The 19,817-nt window shown below is 37.3% G+C and overlaps 1 protein-coding gene across 1 annotated transcript; it reads right to left on the bottom strand.

Moving 5' to 3' along the window:
* Nucleotides 1-7,376: 7,376 nt before the first annotated feature.
* Nucleotides 7,377-13,558, bottom strand: coq7 (coenzyme Q7 homolog, ubiquinone (yeast)). Its single transcript, XM_028451083.1, has 6 exons — nucleotides 13,411-13,558; nucleotides 10,842-11,020; nucleotides 10,631-10,745; nucleotides 9,525-9,664; nucleotides 9,338-9,406; nucleotides 7,377-7,628 (listed from the first exon to the last, which is right to left on the bottom strand). Exons 1-6 carry the CDS (start codon nucleotides 13,436-13,438, stop codon nucleotides 7,551-7,553), a joined length of 609 nt encoding a protein of 202 aa, XP_028306884.1. The 5' UTR covers nucleotides 13,439-13,558; the 3' UTR covers nucleotides 7,377-7,550.
* Nucleotides 13,559-19,817: the final 6,259 nt, after the last annotated feature.

Genomic DNA, 19,817 nt, shown 5'->3' with positions numbered 1-19,817 from the left:
ACGTCTTTCCACCAGGTTGGAGGCAGGAAAGTTGCAAGTGCGGTTTTCTGGCCAGAGACAGCAGGGAGAGATGAAAGACCCCCCAATCACCCCATAAACACTTACGCTTACAGGGAATATGAGAAGGATTTATTATGGTGAAAAAGTTACTTAGTTCTGATTTAATTGTGAATTAAAATGGCCATTCTGAATAAGATTTTTACTTTATCCTGCCCCTTCTCAAACTGAAAGTTTGTTTTGCATTGTATAGTGATGTGAACATATGTGTTCCATGTTTTGTTTTTATTGTTTTGATGTTGATTTTGTCATCAATTAGACAAAGAAAGAAAGAAAGAAACCTAAATCTGAATTAAGTGGCTGGTTCATTCTGATTTGAACTCCGACTGGAATAATTCCTCAATCTTGTAAATGGTTGTTCTACACATGCTCATGTTATAGCAATTACGCGCTGGTGACGACATAATCCAAGATGGCCGCCCAGACTCGAGCCGAGACAAATTATTTAATAAGAGCCTTGAAAGACATGGATATAATGGTAAGAGTGGATGGATGGAAGCATAAACATGCAGACATTGATTGGCTAAAGTAAGTCGTCTATCTCCCGTCTCCTGCACAGGTGATTAAAGTGAAACAATATGTTATTGTCAAACTGCTGCTTCAAAACTACAATCAAAATAAAAGTGAAAACAGTTCGGTAACACTTAACACTGTCATTACTATGACATGACACCTGTCATTAGCATGAATAAGGTGTCATAAAAGCTGTCAGTAGGTGTTGTTTGTTACCCCAACCCTTCTTTACCTTTACCGGTAACCATAAGCCCTAACCCTAAACCCTAACCCTAAACCATAACCCTAAACCCTAACCCTAAACCATAACCCTAAACCATAACCCTAAGCCCTAACCCTAAGCCCTAACCCCAGTAGATCCCTCCACCTAACCCAAAAAATGCCTACATAGCTCCAAAGGAATCATTTAGGAAACAACACTTAATGACAGCCTTCATGACTGTTTATTCACGATAATGACAGATAATGACAGCAAAATGTCAGTGTTACTTATAGTTCTTATTATGTGGTCTTCTATGTTGTAACCAAAAAGAAAAGGTTTGTTGTGTTTTTTTCCCCGATAGATGTGATATGTCACGTTCTCTCCCTGTCCAATCAGAACCCTTCCCAACCCTCAGACCTAAAGCGGATTTGAATAAAGTCGAATAAACCCGTTTTCCTCAATTCGGAATTACCATTTACATGTAAACACAAACTAGTTTAACACTTTAATTCCGAATACTGCAATTCGGAATAATTACTTCTGAATTAAATGTAACCGTGGCCATTGTCTCTTTTTAGTCTTGAAAAGAATAAATATTTGTCTTAGCGCGTAGAGAGCTCCTAAAGGGGGCAATGGCTTGACCCCGTGTGCAGCGTTGGTAGCATTCTTTCTCCCCTTGTGTTGTTATTCTTCACAGCTAGCCTCCAAGGTCAGGACACCTAAAGCCCGGGTGGTCCAGGCACTTTATGTCTGCTGAGCATGTGTATCATCACCAAAGAAAAAAAGCCGAGGGCCAAGCCGTGAGCTGGAATATTTGTTGGCCGATAACTTCAAAGAAAATCAAGCCTCGAGGCAGCACACACACATGCTGGATTCCTCCGTTCACACACAAGAGTTGTGACCCTCAGACAGCACTCCGATGTTGTTCTCTCAGAGCAATTCAGCTTTCACGCAACTCAAAACACACACTTTGGTTGAAAAGCCAATCATCTGCAATCTGGCTTTAATTCCCAACACCACCTTGCTGCTCCTGTTGTGATGTTACGTGTAATTTGACAATCTGCGGGAGCATCGCTTTGAATCCAAGCTGTCAGCACCTATAGAGGGCATAGCTGGAGAAAGAGGGCCGAGATTGCGTGAGGATAGGTGGGACATCTTTGCAAACTGCGTGAAAAGATGCTTCTGGCAAGAGATATGAGACATGGTCGAAGTTACGCCACCAGAGCTCAACATTCACTCAGACTTAGCACGATCGGTGCAAAGTGCTGAGCTACGAGCTCACAAGCTGTGGAAATATTTCCCCAAAAACCAGGTGTTTAGAAGCCTCAGTTGGCAATGTACTGCAACCTGCCACTGTTTTAGAGTGATCGCTGTAGAAAGGGGGCGATAGAAGGAATACAACTGGCTGTGGTGGACAGAAACAAGTAAATAAATGATGATTTATTGTGATTTGTGGAGCTGAGTTGTTTTAACACAGCAAATGTTCCATTCCACACAACCAATCCGTAATCCTAAATGTGCAAATGAGCAAAAAACTGAAAGTACTTAATATAAAGTCAACACCTTACTCCTTAGGCCTGTACTTTTCTTATTTTCAGTGCAATTCCCTGTTTGATAACACCTAAATGAACAAACACAATCAATAAACACAGATAAGAGATGCTTCAGTTTGCTACCCAAACTTTTACTTCAAGCAGAAGAGCCCCCGTGTTTGGAATAACGACATTTAAAATAACGGCGTTTAAAGTAACGGCGTTTGTTTTTCAGTAACGGGGTAATCTAACTAATTACTTATTACGCCGTTACAACGCCGTTATCATTACTGAACGTTAAATACGGTGCATTACATGTATTGATTGAATAAACTTTTATCCGAAAGCATCCCCGGCTTCTTACTCAGCTGTAGTGAGGAGGCGGGTTAAAAACAAGGTGAGCGATTATGATTGGCTAAGGCGACGTGCCAGCACACGCGACACACACACACACACACACACACAAGCGTGACACACACGCGACACACACACACACACACACGCACACAACCACTACAGATTTGATGAAGCAACAGAATGGCGAGCGAGCGACTGGACTCAGTCAACAGAAACATTGTGCCTGCTCGGAAGATTTTAATAATAATGAAAACAAGTCGTTGTTTGGTACTTTCCAAATTGCCAGGTATGTTGCCCATCCTTAGGATAGCTGATCGTAAGCCTCCAAGCCTTTGTATGCTTTCAGTTCATCTCCAGTATAGTAGGACTGTTTATGAATTAAACAACTGCAAAGACCAGGGTATGCAAAGTCAAGAAAATCGTCTTTCTTCATAACATCCACAATTTTCTGTAGCACCAAATATTGCACCAACTCTTTTAAGACATGGGAGGTATATTGTACGGATCTTGACACACCAACACCGAACATTTAGCAATGTAACGGCACCTTGCAGTCCCTTATTAATGTTTGGTGAACTTTGAAAAGATGTCTTTCGATCGGTCCAGACAATAAACACAAACAATGACGTCACTGCACGTCCTCTATAGGAGCCACACCTCAGTATGACCCAACCACCAAGTTAGTTTAAATTGTTCTGTAGAAGAAGACGTGTTTTGACCGCGTACCGTTTCTTTTTGTTTTGTTTTTAAATGATAAATTATAACTTATAACACACATACAGTAGCTGCTGATTCACTACTGACTCAGAGGGACACAGTATTGTGATTTTTTCAGACGGGGTACATACTGTGCCAGAGGCAACAGCCTGAGGTGTCTTTGGGGCTCATGACACAGTGGAGTAGCAACGTGGCCTTGGAGTCATGCTGGATGAACCACCAGGGCTGTCAGTGCATTGATGGATACCAGTGGAGGGGGTCACGCCATGCTCAACCCAACCAAAGGTTCTTCACATAAGTCCTGCCACCTGATCGACAAGCTATCACGCACATGCACACGCGCACACACACACGCACACACACACTGTGGCCCTTATGCAAGACTCTGATAGCATCAGAAAATCATGAATTTCCATGTTTGTTCGCACAGACGAGAAAGAAAGTGAAAATGACAAATATCTTCTTCTTTATCGTAGTTGTGTTTTGTGGTTGGCTTGATATCAGACCTGTATAGTATGATGAACATTGTTTAATCCCATCTTATATCTATTGGTTTGCACGTTTTGGCATAGATTCCCCTTCCTAGAAGACCGACCTTGGTGTGTTTTTTCTCCCTCCTGAGCGTTTGGTGCACTTATGCGCTGCGTGGCAGGCCATTAATCAGAGATTCCAGCTGGAGTGATGTCAACCCCTTTGCATCATGTGTTGTCGCTTCACACTATGAAGACATGTGGACACGTGGTTGCACTCTTTCAGGCCACACACCCCCTCAGTCATCCAGGAGATTTATCATTGGGTAAAGTAGACTGGTGCATGTGTGCATGCACAAATGCATGATGTATGTGTTTTAGTTAGAGGTGTAAAGAGTACCGATATATGCTACTCAAGTAGAAGTACTGTTACTTGATTAAAATTGAAGTAAGAAGTACAGTAGCTCAATTAAATAGTACTCAAAGTAAAAGTTACTAGTTACTTTCACCTTCCACGTTTATTTTTGGTAATAAATCTTGCTACAGTTCTCAAAAATATGACTTAAAAAACCCCCCACAAAATAACTCAAAATAATTGTATAAAATCACCCCAAAAAGCACACAAAATTACAAAAAAAAACCCTTACAAAATGTTTCCAAAAACATAAAAAGTGTCAACAAAAAACCACAACACACAAAATAATAAAATCAAACACAAAATGGAAATAATACACAAAAGGACCACACAAAAAAACCACAATATGACTTCAAAACATACAAAGTGACGACAAAATATACAAATTAAATGACCCAAAAATACACAAAATGACTCTAAAAACACATAAAATAACAGAAAGCACACTATATGACTCCATGCATTATTGCATACAACAACTCATGTATAAACTTAAAAAGGAAGAGGCACAACCTTGCACAATTGGAACTTAATTTATTTTACACAAAGGCATCTGTATAAAATAAAAGGTTTGTCAAAATGTAAAATTATTTTCGAAATAAAATAACATCAATGAAATCAATTCAAAATTTAAAAAAATATCAGGCTCTTAGTATAGCTGCATTTATGAACTTTAAAACAGAGAAAATAACCTCCATTTAGTGCTGTTTTTGGTGCATTACGTTTAATCTGATTGGTCGGCTATGATGTGATGCATTTCAGTGTTGTCTGGTCATTTCATTGTTTTTGTAGTTTAACAATGTGCGTTGATTATTTTACTCAGTAACACTTAGGTGTAGAAATGTAACTAATTACTTTATTTCTTTTAAAACGTACCGAAGTACAAGTAAAATGACTGAAATATGTTCAAAAAAGCACAAGTACACATAAAAACAACTCAATTACAGTAACGTGAGTACTTGTAATCCATTCAGAGCTCATTAGCGAAACGACACATTTGAATAAATTGGACGTCAAGTTTAAAATGGACCTAAGACTGTGCTATTCATATCCATGAGTGCATTTTAAAACACACGGTGACATCACACTACTGATATTTATATTTGCAGACATACCAGAGAACAGTAAAAACATTTACGGTTTGACTATTAATAGTGCCTGGCCTGGATAACTACAACGTGTATGCAAAGCTCATCCCAGTCAGGTCGATCCAAAGGGCCCCTGGTTTCTGGGAACCTCTTGTTAAATGGTCAAGGCCATCCACTCACTAATAGGTGTGCACATGATTCATACACACATAAAACCTATGGTGACATGATAGTTGGTATCTGTGTTAGCTACATTACTCAGTCAGTGGTGAACTGTTCAGATAAAACAAAGTAGGATTACGTTTATGTTTACTTCTTGTAAGGTTGTTTTTTTTTTTAAAACATATACAGTATGTGTGTGTGAAATATTTGTTTGGATAAAACACTAAAAAATCAGATTCACACCCAGAAATATATCCACGTTCTTCCAAACTCAAGCTTCCAAAGGCCTGGGTAGTATTAGTCAAACATTCTGGGTCACCTTCTGATCACAGGTCATTAAAGTATAAAAAGTCTTTATTATCAGATGTGATATTGCTTTTTGTATTTGCGATGTGTTAAATTGTTACAATGAGTAGTTTTAGGGCGAAAAGCTTTTGTTATTGCAGATGAACTCCCAATGCAGTTCCTATACGAACAGCTAAGAGTCTTTTATCTTGGGAGTTGGGCTCGCAATAACAGTACTTTTGACTTTAACTCTGGACATACTCACCTTTTCAGCTGAATATGAATATAAAAAATTAAAGCAAACACAACAATCTGAGGTGTAGTAGAGCATGTGACCCCACACATAACACAACATGCTTTTATTTAAACAGACAACTTTACCAATCATATGATTTGAGTTTTATTTATCTCAAACAACAAAAGTAGAACCCAGCAGGGCAGATACATGTTAAACATTTATATATATAAGATCAGTGGTTCATTAATAATCAACCAAATGCACACACACACACACACACACACACGTACGTCAACATGTATCTACAGTAGTTTGAGAAGGGACAGAATGAAGCAAAGCTCATCTAGTTCTGCTCCTTCTCCATAGTGTCAACTACATACATACACACACACATATACAGTATATATATATATATACACTAATGAAAACACTTCTATGCATTCGTCTATGGGACTCCTCATCCCACAATGCATTGCACTAAACTCCTCTGACAACAGATTATACTTTATTTTATCCCACAGTGAGGATAATAACATATAACAGCAGCTAAAGACACAAAGAGCGAGCAGTTAAAGTAAATACAAATACAGAGAAATTAAATAAATAACAGATATTAGCCAAGATAAAATATATAAAAAAGCTGTAAGTGGGGTTTTACAATGAATACTGGTAATATTGCACATAGTAAGGCAGTGGAGGAACATTATCATTTACAGATGAGAAAGCAACACTTTATGCTATGCTACTGTTGTACAATGTAGGTCAGAACAAACTTTTGGGTGGAAATTTCAACCATTTACATCTTTTTTTCTCCCGCGAGTAAACGGTCTATAATTTATTGATCTCTTAGGCGTACTTTATCTAATACAAATGATTTGTTTCCAGCTACTTTAAATAAAAATTAAAAGGGCTAAAATGCACAAACTTAAAATCAGCTTTGATTGTAATCATAAATGTATTCAGTTTTGTATGAAGTGCCATTTAAAGAAGTATGTACTTCATTTCAGTCATGCTATAACTTGCATATGGTGGCGTGTAAAGGTAAAAGGGGCTTAGGGGGTGCACTGCAGCCTGTTGAAAGGCCTAATAGATTGGGGGGGGTTGTCAATTCGTCTTCTCTCAGTGACCTAATGTCCCCACAACAGCTGTGTGAGGGTGCTTAGGAGTTAGGTCTGCATGACAAGTCATTGCTCAGCTTGATATATGAACTACTACATGTGAAACACGAGCTCTCGCTTGTTGAAGGCTAAACACCGCTATCGATATGTGCTTATTGGACATCTTTAAGGATTAGAGGAGAGCTCTGCATGCAGGAGCAATGAAAACAAATACATGTCACGTAAGATGATTAGAGTATTTTTATTCATCCAACATCATCACCTTCTGTTGACAGATCAACCCACATAACAAACCCCCCAATAACAATGAATAGGATTTATGGAAAATGAGCAGGAATCGAATCAACACATTTACAAAAATTTGCAGCAAAAATATCAAAACAACAGGAAGAGAATTTAAACACGTTGGGAAACATAAATTGCAGCTTTGCAGCCAAGTTGTATGGCATTCTTTAGAAGCCAGTATCCAGGCACCTAGAAGCAGAAGTTGATTATTATTATTAATAAACTAAAAAACATTCATCTTTAATGTTAGATACATGCTATGCTGTAGTTTGGCCAGCAGGTGGCAGCATATTCCACTGTATTGATCACTTCATGACACTGAACTAAATGATCGATCAGTGACACACACGCACACACTCCACGTCAGCATTTAGCATGACGATCAATGTGAGCATTAACACAGACAAGAACAAAGGCTTTGTTTTTTAATGTTGTTGTCTTGTTTTTGTTGTTATTATATATATATTTATTCATTGATTTTTTTTTTTGGTGTTTTTTGTGTTTTCTTTGTGTATGTGTTTCGAGTCATTTTGTGTGTCCTTAGAGTAATTTTTGTAGTTGTTTATCATATTTTTCAGTTATTTAATTGGTCATGTATTTTTGCTGTTATTTTATGTGTTTTTATTGTTGTTGTTTTTTGTGTTTTTGATACACAAAATTAAGTCATTTTTGTGTATTTTTGTTGTTGTTTATCATATTTTTCAGTTATGTATTTGTGCTCATGTATTTTTGTTGTTTGTCATGTGTATTTTTCCTGTAATTCTGTACGTTGTCTTGAGTCAGGTATGTTACATAGCTAGATTACCTCTTATGACGCTGACTTCCAGGATTTAATCAGTGTGTGCTGGATTACAAACCTCGCTGGAGCTTAATCACTATGGCAATTAATGCTGAACGGCTAATCTGCTTGCGATCAGGTTTTTCTCTGGCTTGGATGTTAGCGAGTGCTAAAGCCCCGCCTCCTGGCCAATCAGATCTCTTAGAAAATGACCTGCCCATTGATAGATATTCCTGGTTGGTGCAGATCTGACAGCTGCATTTACGAAAGATTATTATTAATTATAAATGCAATCCTTTCATTTACCGATGACATAATTTAGGAAAGATATAGATTTATATCTGATGGAGTGATCGACAGTAGCTGATTAAGCCTGTGTCATCGTATGCGAGGACGGGTGAAGTAATTAATCAATTCATTCATTAATTCATTCATACGCTGACCGCCTCAGCAGGGAAATACTACAGTTAAACAATGTGCTCTCATCTGTGTGTGTGATAAATACTTAAAACGTGTGTGCTGTAATAAAGTTTAACTGCAGAGCGCTGTCCGTTTATCATCTAATACACAAAATGGAGTCATTTTTGAGTATTTTTGTTGTTGTTTATCATATTTTTCATTTATGTATTTGTGCTAATGTATTTTCATTGTTTTCTGTACGTTTTCTGGAGTCCTTTTGAATATTTTTGCTGGGGTTTTTTTTTGTGTTTTTCTGACATTTTGTGTGTTTTTGATACACAAAATTTAGTTATTTTTTGTTGCTATTTACCATCTTTCTCAGTTTTTTTTGTAGTTGTGTGTTTTTGTTGTCTTGGTGTATTTTTCTTGTAATTTTAAATGTTTTCTGAAATTATTTTGTGTATTTTTCTGACATTTTGCAGGTTATTGGAGTCATTTTGTGCATTTATTTTGATCAAAGACTAATTCCTAAATGCAGTTTTTCTGTTGTTACTGTTTTTCTGTTGTTATACTGATATATAATGCTCAGTGTGACTCACTGAATGTGTTTTATTGGATTCACACCAAGAAAAGAACCAGATATCATGATTTCTGAATGTTTTGAGCACTATTATAGCTCATTATAAACAGTAAATTAAAACTGTAAGTGATGTGGACTCACTGATTCAGCGTCATGCTCCAGGCCTGTGTCATGATGTTCCATCTCATCGTCTCTGAACTCTTTTATCAACTATAGAGACAAAAAAATACAACCCTTGGTTTTGAAAAAGCAACATTTCCTGCACCGAGTGACTGACAGCAGTAATGAAACACATTATATTCTTTTAGATCAAGTGCTGACGTCTCACTAGTAAAAGTTCGGTGAACCTCTCCGGATCCCGTTCCATCAGAACTCTTATTTGACTGTTGTAATGTTCAGCGATGCTCTCCTCCACAGCCACAGTGCAGGCCATGGCACCTTCTTTACCCAGCAGAGCAGTGGACGCCCCTGCATAGGATTCACAATAACACACACACACACACGCGTTTAATATCTAATAAACAACCAACATCTTGATTATTGTCCATTGGATTCATCAGCTCTGCCTTATGTCTTCTTCTGAGACACCGTCGATATCATAGATGAGCAGAGTTGGTAACGACAAAATGTGATTGTATCTGATCCTAGGGCCACATTATCGACATTTATGTCGGCATTTAGAATAATGACTGATCTAAACATTATTACAGCAAAAAAAAAAAAAAAAAAAGGGTTTTGTGCATTTTTGTACATTTCTTTACTTATTTTTGTGTATTTTTGCAGTCATCTTGTGTATTTTTGGAGTCGTTTTGCATGTATTACTGTTTGTTTTTGTTATTGTTGTGTGTGTTTGGAGTCAATTAGGGCATTTTTGCTTCTAATAGGCATTTTTTGTTGTCTTTTTGTATTTATTTATTGTTTGTTTTTGTGTGTGATTAGAGTATTTTTGTTTTTTCTGATATGTGTCTGTATTTGTGGTTTTGTATATTTTTTTCGCTCCTTTGGTGTGTCATTTTGCGTTGTTTTTGATGTCGTTTTGCATGTATTTCTGTTATTTGTTTGTATTTTACATATTTTTCTTGTTTGTTTTTAATGTTGTGCTGGTGTCAATTTTTTTTAAATTTTTGTTATTTTGTATTTTTGCAGTCGTTTTGTTAATTTTTCTGTTATGTTTCTGTAATTTTGTTGTGGTTTTGTAAATTTCTTCCTCCTATGATGTGTTGTTGGAGTCAATTTGTGTTTTTTTTTGTGGTTTTGTGCTTAAAGAGTCTTTTTTTATGATGTTTTGTATATATTTTCTGTATGTTTCTGTATTTTTGTAGTTGTCTTGTGTGTTTTTGTAGTAAACATTGTGTACTTTTACATCCTTTTGTGTGTTTTTTTTGTGCGTTTACTTTGTCTGATCGATATAATTTGCATAAATGTTGTACGAACCTAACACAAAGCCAGCCACGTTCCAAAGCGGTAGCAGAGCTGTAGGTCGGACTCTGTTCTCAGCTAGAATTTCACTAAATTTCTTCAGGTGCTTCTTTTCTTGATCCCACATTTCCTAAAAAACACATTTTCAAAGTAAATGAAACACAAATATGAATGGTAAGTGATAACTGTGATTGCATCCGTCTGTAAACAGCAGCAGAGTCTTCACCTGGATCATTGGTCCAGTCCTGGATCGACCCAACACTGCCATCTGGCCAGCATAGATACGATTGGCTCCATATTCACCAGCGTGGTCCACACGCAGGATCCTGTGCAGCATCTCCTTCTCCTCAGCGTCTCGTGGGGGCGGGACCACGCTGTAAGCTCGCACGCTCTGCTGCAGAGGAACTGCACGGAAACAAAGACAAGCAATAAAATCTCCTATTTAAGACTAACCTGGGAAAGCAGCAACGGAGATGTAACAACAAAATTCAACTCTTATCTCTTGCAACTCATGATACATATCACATTATGGTCACAACATGTCTTTTGTACCTGCTTATCCTGTACAGTAGGGGTACCAAACTCATTTTAGTTCAGGGGCCAAATACGGAGCAGTTTAATCTCAAGTGGGCCACAGCTTTTTATCCAGGAAAACAAGCAATTTCAACATTATTGTGCCCAATTTACACTTTTACATATAAATAAAATACAAAATATGTAAGAAAACGACAATATCAAAGCAATAAGTGACAGATATTAGTCCCAACAGGATCTTAACATTAAATTTCCTAGATTTTGTGACCAATTTCTATTTAACTAAGGGAAATATTATGAAATCATTTGATGACAATTAGAGGATATTGTAAGAATTTTGAGTTTTTTAACCGTTTAACATTAAAAATGACTGCAATCGTGCGACATAAGCACCAGGAAAACTGTGAGCACCTGCAAATATTTTTGAGATTAATTTACACAATAATTCATGTTTTCTCTGTCATTTTTTTTTTTACTGAATTGGATGTTCCAAAGGGCCGGATTTGGCCCACAGGCCTTATGTTTGACACGTGCTGTACAGGCGGTGTTAGAGCACATCCTAGTGGACACTAGGAGCAAAGCAGAGTAATGTCCACCTATTAAATGCCAGGACTAACTAAGACTTGAACCCACAACTTCTCCATTAAGAAACAGTGACTAAAATCAGTGAAAAATGCATAAAAGTAAACTTTTGACTATTGTTTGGGGAAAACCCTGTTGATTTACGGTTATTTCTATCAGATTCGTACCCTAAGATGATAAAATGAAGTAAAAGGAAACAAGTGTTATTTTCCTGGTCCTCATCAACACAAGAGAGTTTAGGTGTGCACGTCTGTGACAGAATATAAAGAGTAGTAATAGAACAAGTTTATACAGATGCATTCACAGGAACGCAAATTATATTAGCAAGTGTGTGTGTGTGTGTGTACTTTGTCAACTTTGATAACGCAAGTGTGTCTGAAGGTGGGAGAAATAATCGATGCATACATTTAAAATCATAGATTACTTTCATTTATTTACTTTTTAATTTACACTTTTGTTGTTTTTTTCCCCTGTGGTTTTTGTTGTTTTCTTTTTTCTAATTAATGTACGTCCTACAGCCTTATATTTTGCACTATTATCCTATGTTGGTATTCATATTTTGCTCTTCTATTGTGTTGCTGCAACATGTGAATTTCTTCTCTGGGCATATATTCTGTATATAATGTATAACGGCTCTTTATGTTCAGTGTTTATTATATTTGTTCCAAACAGGGATGCTACTTTGGCACTTTACCATACAGTTTTATCTTAGTTTACAGATATCCTCTGCTGCTTTAATAAAAGGAATAATCTCATGTGTCTGAAGGTGGCAAAGAAAGAAACAAAATGCTGTGAAAATGTGCATCTAGTTGCATTAATAATCGGTTCATAATTAAAACTATCAGAACAACAAGGACACGTTTTAGCGTGTCTGTCTGTGGAACGGCCTGAAGGATGAACACAAGCAATATTTTTAAATCAATGTACTAACAATCTATTTTCTCAAAGCATAGAGCTGAGCAAGAGCGATAAGATATAACATGTTTATTGTCATCAACGATTTTGTGGATGTACAGAATATCATGGAAAAGTTGTTTAATTTCCATAAATTCATTCAAAAAGTTAAACTTTCATAGATTATAGATTCAGGGCCCACAATTTAAACGATTTCAAGTATTTATTTGTTTATTTTTACATAATTTAGGCTTCCAGCTCATAAAACCCACAAAAACTGCCTTGTGTATGTACAGTATGTAATGTTAATTAATGAATATGTAATGTTGAAAATGTCAGGAACATAAGTTTTGAAAACTGAATAAAAAATGGAGGTGGGAGATAATAAATTATATTTCATCCCACTCCCTCTACAATATTTATGTTAATACATATGTCATTAGTCATGTAGGCTACAAATGGGAAAATGTATGAACACATACTACTAAAGATTTTTGTTTGTGTTAAATTGCTCGAAATAAATAAATAATCGCAATATGAAATCGTATCGTGAGATGTCTAAAGAATAAAGATTGTAAACCCTGCAGTTGTCTTTGTTATTAGGCTTCAGCTGACTCGTCTGAATACTGTCCAATAACAATAACATTTATTGATGTATTTATGACTTATATAACAATAGGGGGATGTCGTTGTGCGTACGACAACCGTACAAATAGACACTTTCATAACATAAAGCTGGTCATAATGTTATGGCTCTTAAATAACTGCTGATAAACTCCGCTTACCTCTGCATTTTGAACACTGTCGAATCATTGCAGCAGGACCAGCAAACACACAACAGCCTTTAGACACGATGTTTACAGCAAGTCAGTAGTTTAGGAACCAGTGCTGGAAACAACTTGTGCTTTACTGACATTGAACGTCAGAGAAGGGGCGCGGCGCACAGATATGACGTCACATCACCGGATTCCCATCCACTCCTGCTCCCTTATTTTTAAACTTTTCTTTAACTGTTTTTTTTTAAAAATAATAAATATATATATACCGTTAAAAATCATTTATATAACAGAAGAACAACAGTTTTTTGCACCGAGCGGAAAATACATTCTATTTACAAAAGGATGCAAATAAATAATTTATTCATTAATGAACAAATAAATCTAATTATATTGAAATTGAAATCCAAGTGTAAAAATCATATATTAAACATACTTAATCTATGGGAGGCCGTTTAGAAGAAAACACATTGTAAAAGTGAAAAAACACAATGAAAACCATGGGTTTACACACTAGATGACGCACTTTTACATTGATCTTGTTTGAATGTGTGTGTGTGTGTGTGTGTGTGTGTGTGTGTGTGTGTGTGTGTGTGTGTGTGTGTGTGTGTGTGTGTGTGTGTGTGTGTGTGTGTGTGTGCGTGCGTGCGTGTTTTTTTTTTTAAATTTTAAATATATATTTAATAATAAATAAATAAAACTACACTTCAGAGTGCAGCATGATGTTATGAAAAGTGGCTGAAAAGGATACTTATTGACAAAAATAAATAAAGACGAGTCAACAATGGACCTGCCTGCTTGTAGCTGAGGTATTTTCTAGTCTGTCATGTAACAGTTTCACAACTCTAACTCTGATATGGCAGGTAAATAAGGGTTCACAGAGTTCAGTTGGGACCACATGTATTTGGAGCGTAGGAGGAGAGCAGGCTTCTAAAGAAACAAAGTAAATTGAGAAAATGACTTTGAAAACAGTCTCTGCTTTTCTGTGACAAACAATTCCAGCTCCTTTGTGTAGACTGGTTATGTAAGACCAAAACATTAGGCACAGAAAACAGGGGGCTTTCATAGAAAAGTTATAATGAGTCTACAACAGTGCATCCAAAAGTATTCACAGCGCTTCACTTTTTCCACGTTACGCACAACCTTTTTCCAACATGGATTTAATTCATTTTCCTCTTCACACAGACACACGTGTTTTCCGGTCTTTGTTTAGTAATATGTTAAAGCTCCTTTGGCTCATCTGTTTTTGGGCAGTTTCGCCCATTCCTCTTTGCAGCACCTCTCAAGCTCCATCAGGTTGGATGGGAAGGGTTCCTCTACAGCCATTTTTCACTCCAATGATGTTAAATCAGATTCAAGTCTGGATCTGGTTCCGACACTCAAGGATATTTGGAGTTTTCTTGAAGCTGAAAAATGAACAGTCACCCTAGTCTAAGGTCAAGAGTGCTCTATCCTGATTAGTCTCCTAGTTCACGGTGCTAAAGGAACCTCCCACAGCATGATGCTTCCACCACCATGCTTCACTGCAGAGATGGTATTAGCCTGGTGATGAGTGGTGCCTGGTTTCCACATGAAGCCTGGGTTTCAAAGCTAAGAGTTCCATCTTTGACTCATGTCTTTTCAGGAGTTTTTTGGAGCTCAGATAAAGTGACCTGTAGGTTCTTGGTCACCTACCCCCTCCCCCAATTGCTCAGTTTTGAGCAGGGGTGTCAAACTAATTTTGGTTCAAGGGCAAAATACGGAGCAGTACAATCACAAGTGGGCCGTAGGTTTTAGGTGGGAAAATGAACAATTTCAACATTAGATGCACTCCCTGTTATAAATTAGACATAAAGTATGGAAGGTGTCAACAATATCTAAGCAATACATGATAGATACCTAAATGTCCTTTGATGTATTTATTTTTGACCATTTTTTAATTAATTTTGAGAGATTTTGTGGAATAATTTGAGAAAAAATGTTCTCTCAAAACAATTTACCACTGAATTATTTGGTAATTTACACAATGGTATTCTTTGTGATTTTCACTTTCTCCTGCGGGCCAAATTGGAGGCTCTAAAGAGCTGAATTTGCCCCCCAGACCTTGAGTTTGACACATGGTTTTGAAAGCCGTCCAGGTCTAGACTAAATCCTGGTGGGCTCCAATATCTTCAATTTATGGATGATGGAGGCCATTGTGCTGATTGGGACCTTCGAAGATGTAGACACTTACCCCTTACTCCTCCCCAGATTTGTGCCTTGAGACAACCATGTCTCAGATGTCTACTGACAATCTCTTTGCTTTCATTGTCTATGCTCTGACATATTATATATAAGCTCCAAGTGTTACTCAAATCCAATCAACTAAATTCACAACCATTGGCTCCGAATAAACCATATGAACATCAGTAGGAGGATCATTGAAAACAGAATCCATCGTTCTAGCTCCTTTTCAGGGTCACATGGGTCTGCTGGTGCCTATCTACAGCTTTCTTTGGGTGCTAGACAAGGGTACACCGTGGACAGGGCACCAGTCCTTTGCAGAGTCCACATAAGATCAGTTTCTAGCTTCATTCCAAAACACTTCTGTATAGTCTATGCAATTTATTAGTTTTTGGTTGTTGTTTTTAACTTCCAATAAATTCCATGGAATTTAAAAACAACTATGTCGGAATAAGGCTGTAACAAAATCCAATTAAAAATATAATAATTGCTGACGCACTCTAGATGGCGCTGTTGCCCAGACAAAGGCATTTAAAGGCAGAAAACTCCAGCTGTTGACCTATTATTGTTCCATGTACACAGCACATGACCAAGAAAAAAAAAACAACCTTTGCTTTAAAAACTCTAAGCTCCTCACATTTTAGCTGATTGAAATATTGAATCATATTAAACTAAGTACATAAGTCAATTGGGGGTTCTAATGGGAGTTGTGTGATAGGTGGTCATGTTGAGCGGTCACTCACTGTCACCGTTCAGACCACCTTTTGTAATGCGCTCCCTCTGACCGCCACCCAAAAGGTTCACCCTACAGTTCAGCCTTCACCTAGTCCACATGGGGTTTATTTTGGCCATCAGGGAGGAAACCAGTGGACCCAGTTAGGCACAGTGAGACCATCCAAACCACACAGACAGGACGGGCCTCAAAGACAGTCTTTCTAACTGAAGTAGTGCTGTTGCTAACCTCCACCACACTGTGCTGCAATCAGCACTTCATTTTTTAGTCTGCATAAGAGAGGCAGCTTTTAAATATAGAAATACACCTCTATTAAATCAAACAATTCAATGCTTTGAGTCTCATAACTGTATCATATTAAAAAGCACGATGCAATTGTGCTTAAATTTCACGAGATTTTGATTCTAGATGGTGGGAGAAAACCATGCTAGCTACTGTATATGAAACCATGCTCCCTGCCAATGATGAAATTATCTACCTATAAAAGCAAGAAAGTTCTGTATGCATGTGTGTGTGCTTGTGTGTGTGTGTTTGTGGAGCAAATATCTACCCGGCGCGGTGTCTGTTTGACCTCAAAATTTGCCAGCCGGCTTCCAAATACCCCAAGTGTGTGCATCCGTTATTTTGGAGTAATTTGGTGTTGCAAAACGTTCAAAACGTTCATTTTAATTTTAAGATAACGGCTCCCTCTCGGTATTGAGCACATTACTTCCGGTTCACCAGTTTATGACGTCACTGTGTCGCAGTTTGTTTGGGTTTAAAAAAAAAGGTCAATATCAAAAAAAAGTTTTTGCACTGCTAAAAGTGATTTAAGTTAATATTTCATGGTTATTAAAAAGGTACTTTATTTTCAAATGACACACACAAAAACCATCAGATGAATAGACATGTATAAGAACCAGTTGAACACTGATGTGCTCAATGTAAAACACTATGATGAATGGAAAACACTTCTTCTTCATTCATCATAATGGCTTAGGCCTTTTTGTTCAGTGTTACACTTTCTACAGACAGTACAAACCAAAGTGTGTTGTAAAATATTTGAGAATATTGTTTTTATACTTAGAACACACAAATACACGATCAAATATATTTTACTTTTCTTCCACTGTACATCCCAACAAACACACACTTGCACAAACAAAACTAAATAATTCACTGTATGCAGTTACTGTACAGTTAAAAAAAAAAAAACAGCACCTCATCCACATCGCAAGCAGTGTTGGCTCTGGCTCTGCCTCTGTTTCCAATGTTGGCATCCATTGCTCCAAAACAAAAGAGCTCACTTGTGAAACTGTGTGACAGGTGTTTGCACCATGTGATGAGTCAGTTTGCTTAGTAGGGCAATTAACTTTAGAATTTTGAATGACAGTGTGAAAACAAGACATTTTCTTCATGAAAAATGTGTCAAATGCAGATAATTGTGTGTAGCGTTTTGAAAAAAAGTATGTTTTAGAACTTCAAATTGAGTGTAAAGCAGGAATTGCGTTTGTAGTTTGGTTGGTGCATTAGTTACACTAGTACAGTGCCTGTCAGAAGTATGTATTTATATAGTGGGTGGAGCTAAAGTAGAGTAGTCAATTATGGCCAAATGAGTATGTGTTTGAAGGTTGGATGTACAAAGAGGTGTACATACTCTGTACTCTGTAGTGTTATAAAGGGGTTTATTTGCGGGTGCAAAGTAAAATAGCGTGTGCAATTTCCCTGGTTTAATTCTATGGGACATGTGCATGATAAATGTTTTTGTTTTTATTACTGATTTTTATATTTTTTTTGTTTGGTTTATTTTTCTGTAATGTATGTTTTTTGGAGTCATTGTGTGTATTTTTGTATCTTTCTGTTGTCTTGTTGTGCATTTTTTGTATAATTTTTGTTTTTTGTTGCCATTGTAGTGTGATTCTGGAGTCATTTTGTGTGTTTTTGTATCTTTTTTAGTGTAGTTTGGTGCATTTCTGTTGTTATTTTGTGTATTTTTTACACGGACAGTTATATAGTTTAAACAATGGGAAACTTGTTGGCAAAAGACTCACCAGTGGCTGACGGTTTCAAATGATCTATTCAGAAAGCCCCCGTGAAATGTTTGAGACGCTGATGACCAAACTCCATAGTCATTGTAGCACCAATCAGAAAAGTAACAAAACTGCGCAAAACAAAAAGTAAAGCTCCAAACTACATGAGTGAGTAAGTAAAATCAAGTATTATCTACAATTTGGGTGTCATTTTTCATTGTTTACCTTCAAACCGAGTGGTCAGAGCTAAACTTCCATGCGCGGCACCACAGGCAATCCACAGTTTTCCAAATGGAGTATTGAATGGGTTGAGTTCAATATCGACTCTAGTGAACAGCACGTTAGTGAGCAACTACACGGACAGTTATATGGTTTAAACAATGGGAAACGCATTTTTTCATGCAACTTTCTAACAGAAGAAACCCATACATTACTCCATGCAACAGTATTTTGAATGGGAAACTTGTCGGCAAAAGACTCACCAGTGGCTGACGGTTTCAAATGATCTATTCAGAGAGCTCCCGTTTATGAGACGCCGATAGCATGGCACAGTGATGGAGACAGAGGAGGAAGTGGACTCCGTGTCCCGTGATTTAAAGGAAGTTTGGCATCACGGGAATAATTTTAAATAACCACGAAATATTAACTTAAATAACTTTTAGCAGTACAAAAACGTTTTTAATATTGACCTTCTTTTTTAAACCCAAACAAACAAAAAAATAAAACTGACTTTTTGAACGTTTTGAAACACCAAATTACTCCAAAATAACAAATGCACACATTTGTGGTATTTGGAAGCCGTTGACAAAGTTTCAGGTCGAACAGACACCGCGCCGGGGAGAAATTCACTCCACAAACAAGCACGCACGCATGCAGACCTTTCTTGCATTATAGTATAGATGTTGTGGTCATTGTGTCTCAAGTAACAGTAATTGTGTGTAAACAATTGAGAAAAACTACAATTATGAATGAACGAAAGAAACAATGAAGAAGCTTTTCCCTTTTATTACATTGTCTTTTCTCACTTTGGCTGCATTTATGTTTCCCACCAACATTCTTACGCTTAGGTACAGGAAGTTTGAGCCATTTTCCAGCCTGTCGTCTTAAGTGTTACCAAAACACTTTCTCCAAAACACATAAAATAGTCGGGGCACAGGAATGCACGGAATGGTGAGGCAGACGGCTGCAGAGCTGCGATGGTCATGAGTAAACAACGCCAGGACAGTGAATGGCGGGGTGTGTCGGATTTGCCTGTGTGTGTGTGTTTGTGGTGAGACGCTGGTTATGTGTTTCTCTATCTGTCTGTCTGACTGTGAGTGTGTGTGTGTGTGTGTGTGTGGCTGCCCAAAGGTACAGGAGAGCTGGGTTTATCAGCTCTGCATAGGTGTGTGGGTCACACATGACAGAGAAAGAAACTCTATAAACCATGACAATATCCATTATGTACTTTGACAACCAAGTTTGTTTAGAAA

Source organism: Gouania willdenowi, chromosome 1, assembly GCF_900634775.1.
Source record: "Gouania willdenowi chromosome 1, fGouWil2.1, whole genome shotgun sequence".
Taxonomy (NCBI): domain Eukaryota; kingdom Metazoa; phylum Chordata; class Actinopteri; order Blenniiformes; family Gobiesocidae; genus Gouania; species Gouania willdenowi.
This window is presented reverse-complemented; position numbering and strand designations above follow the sequence as displayed.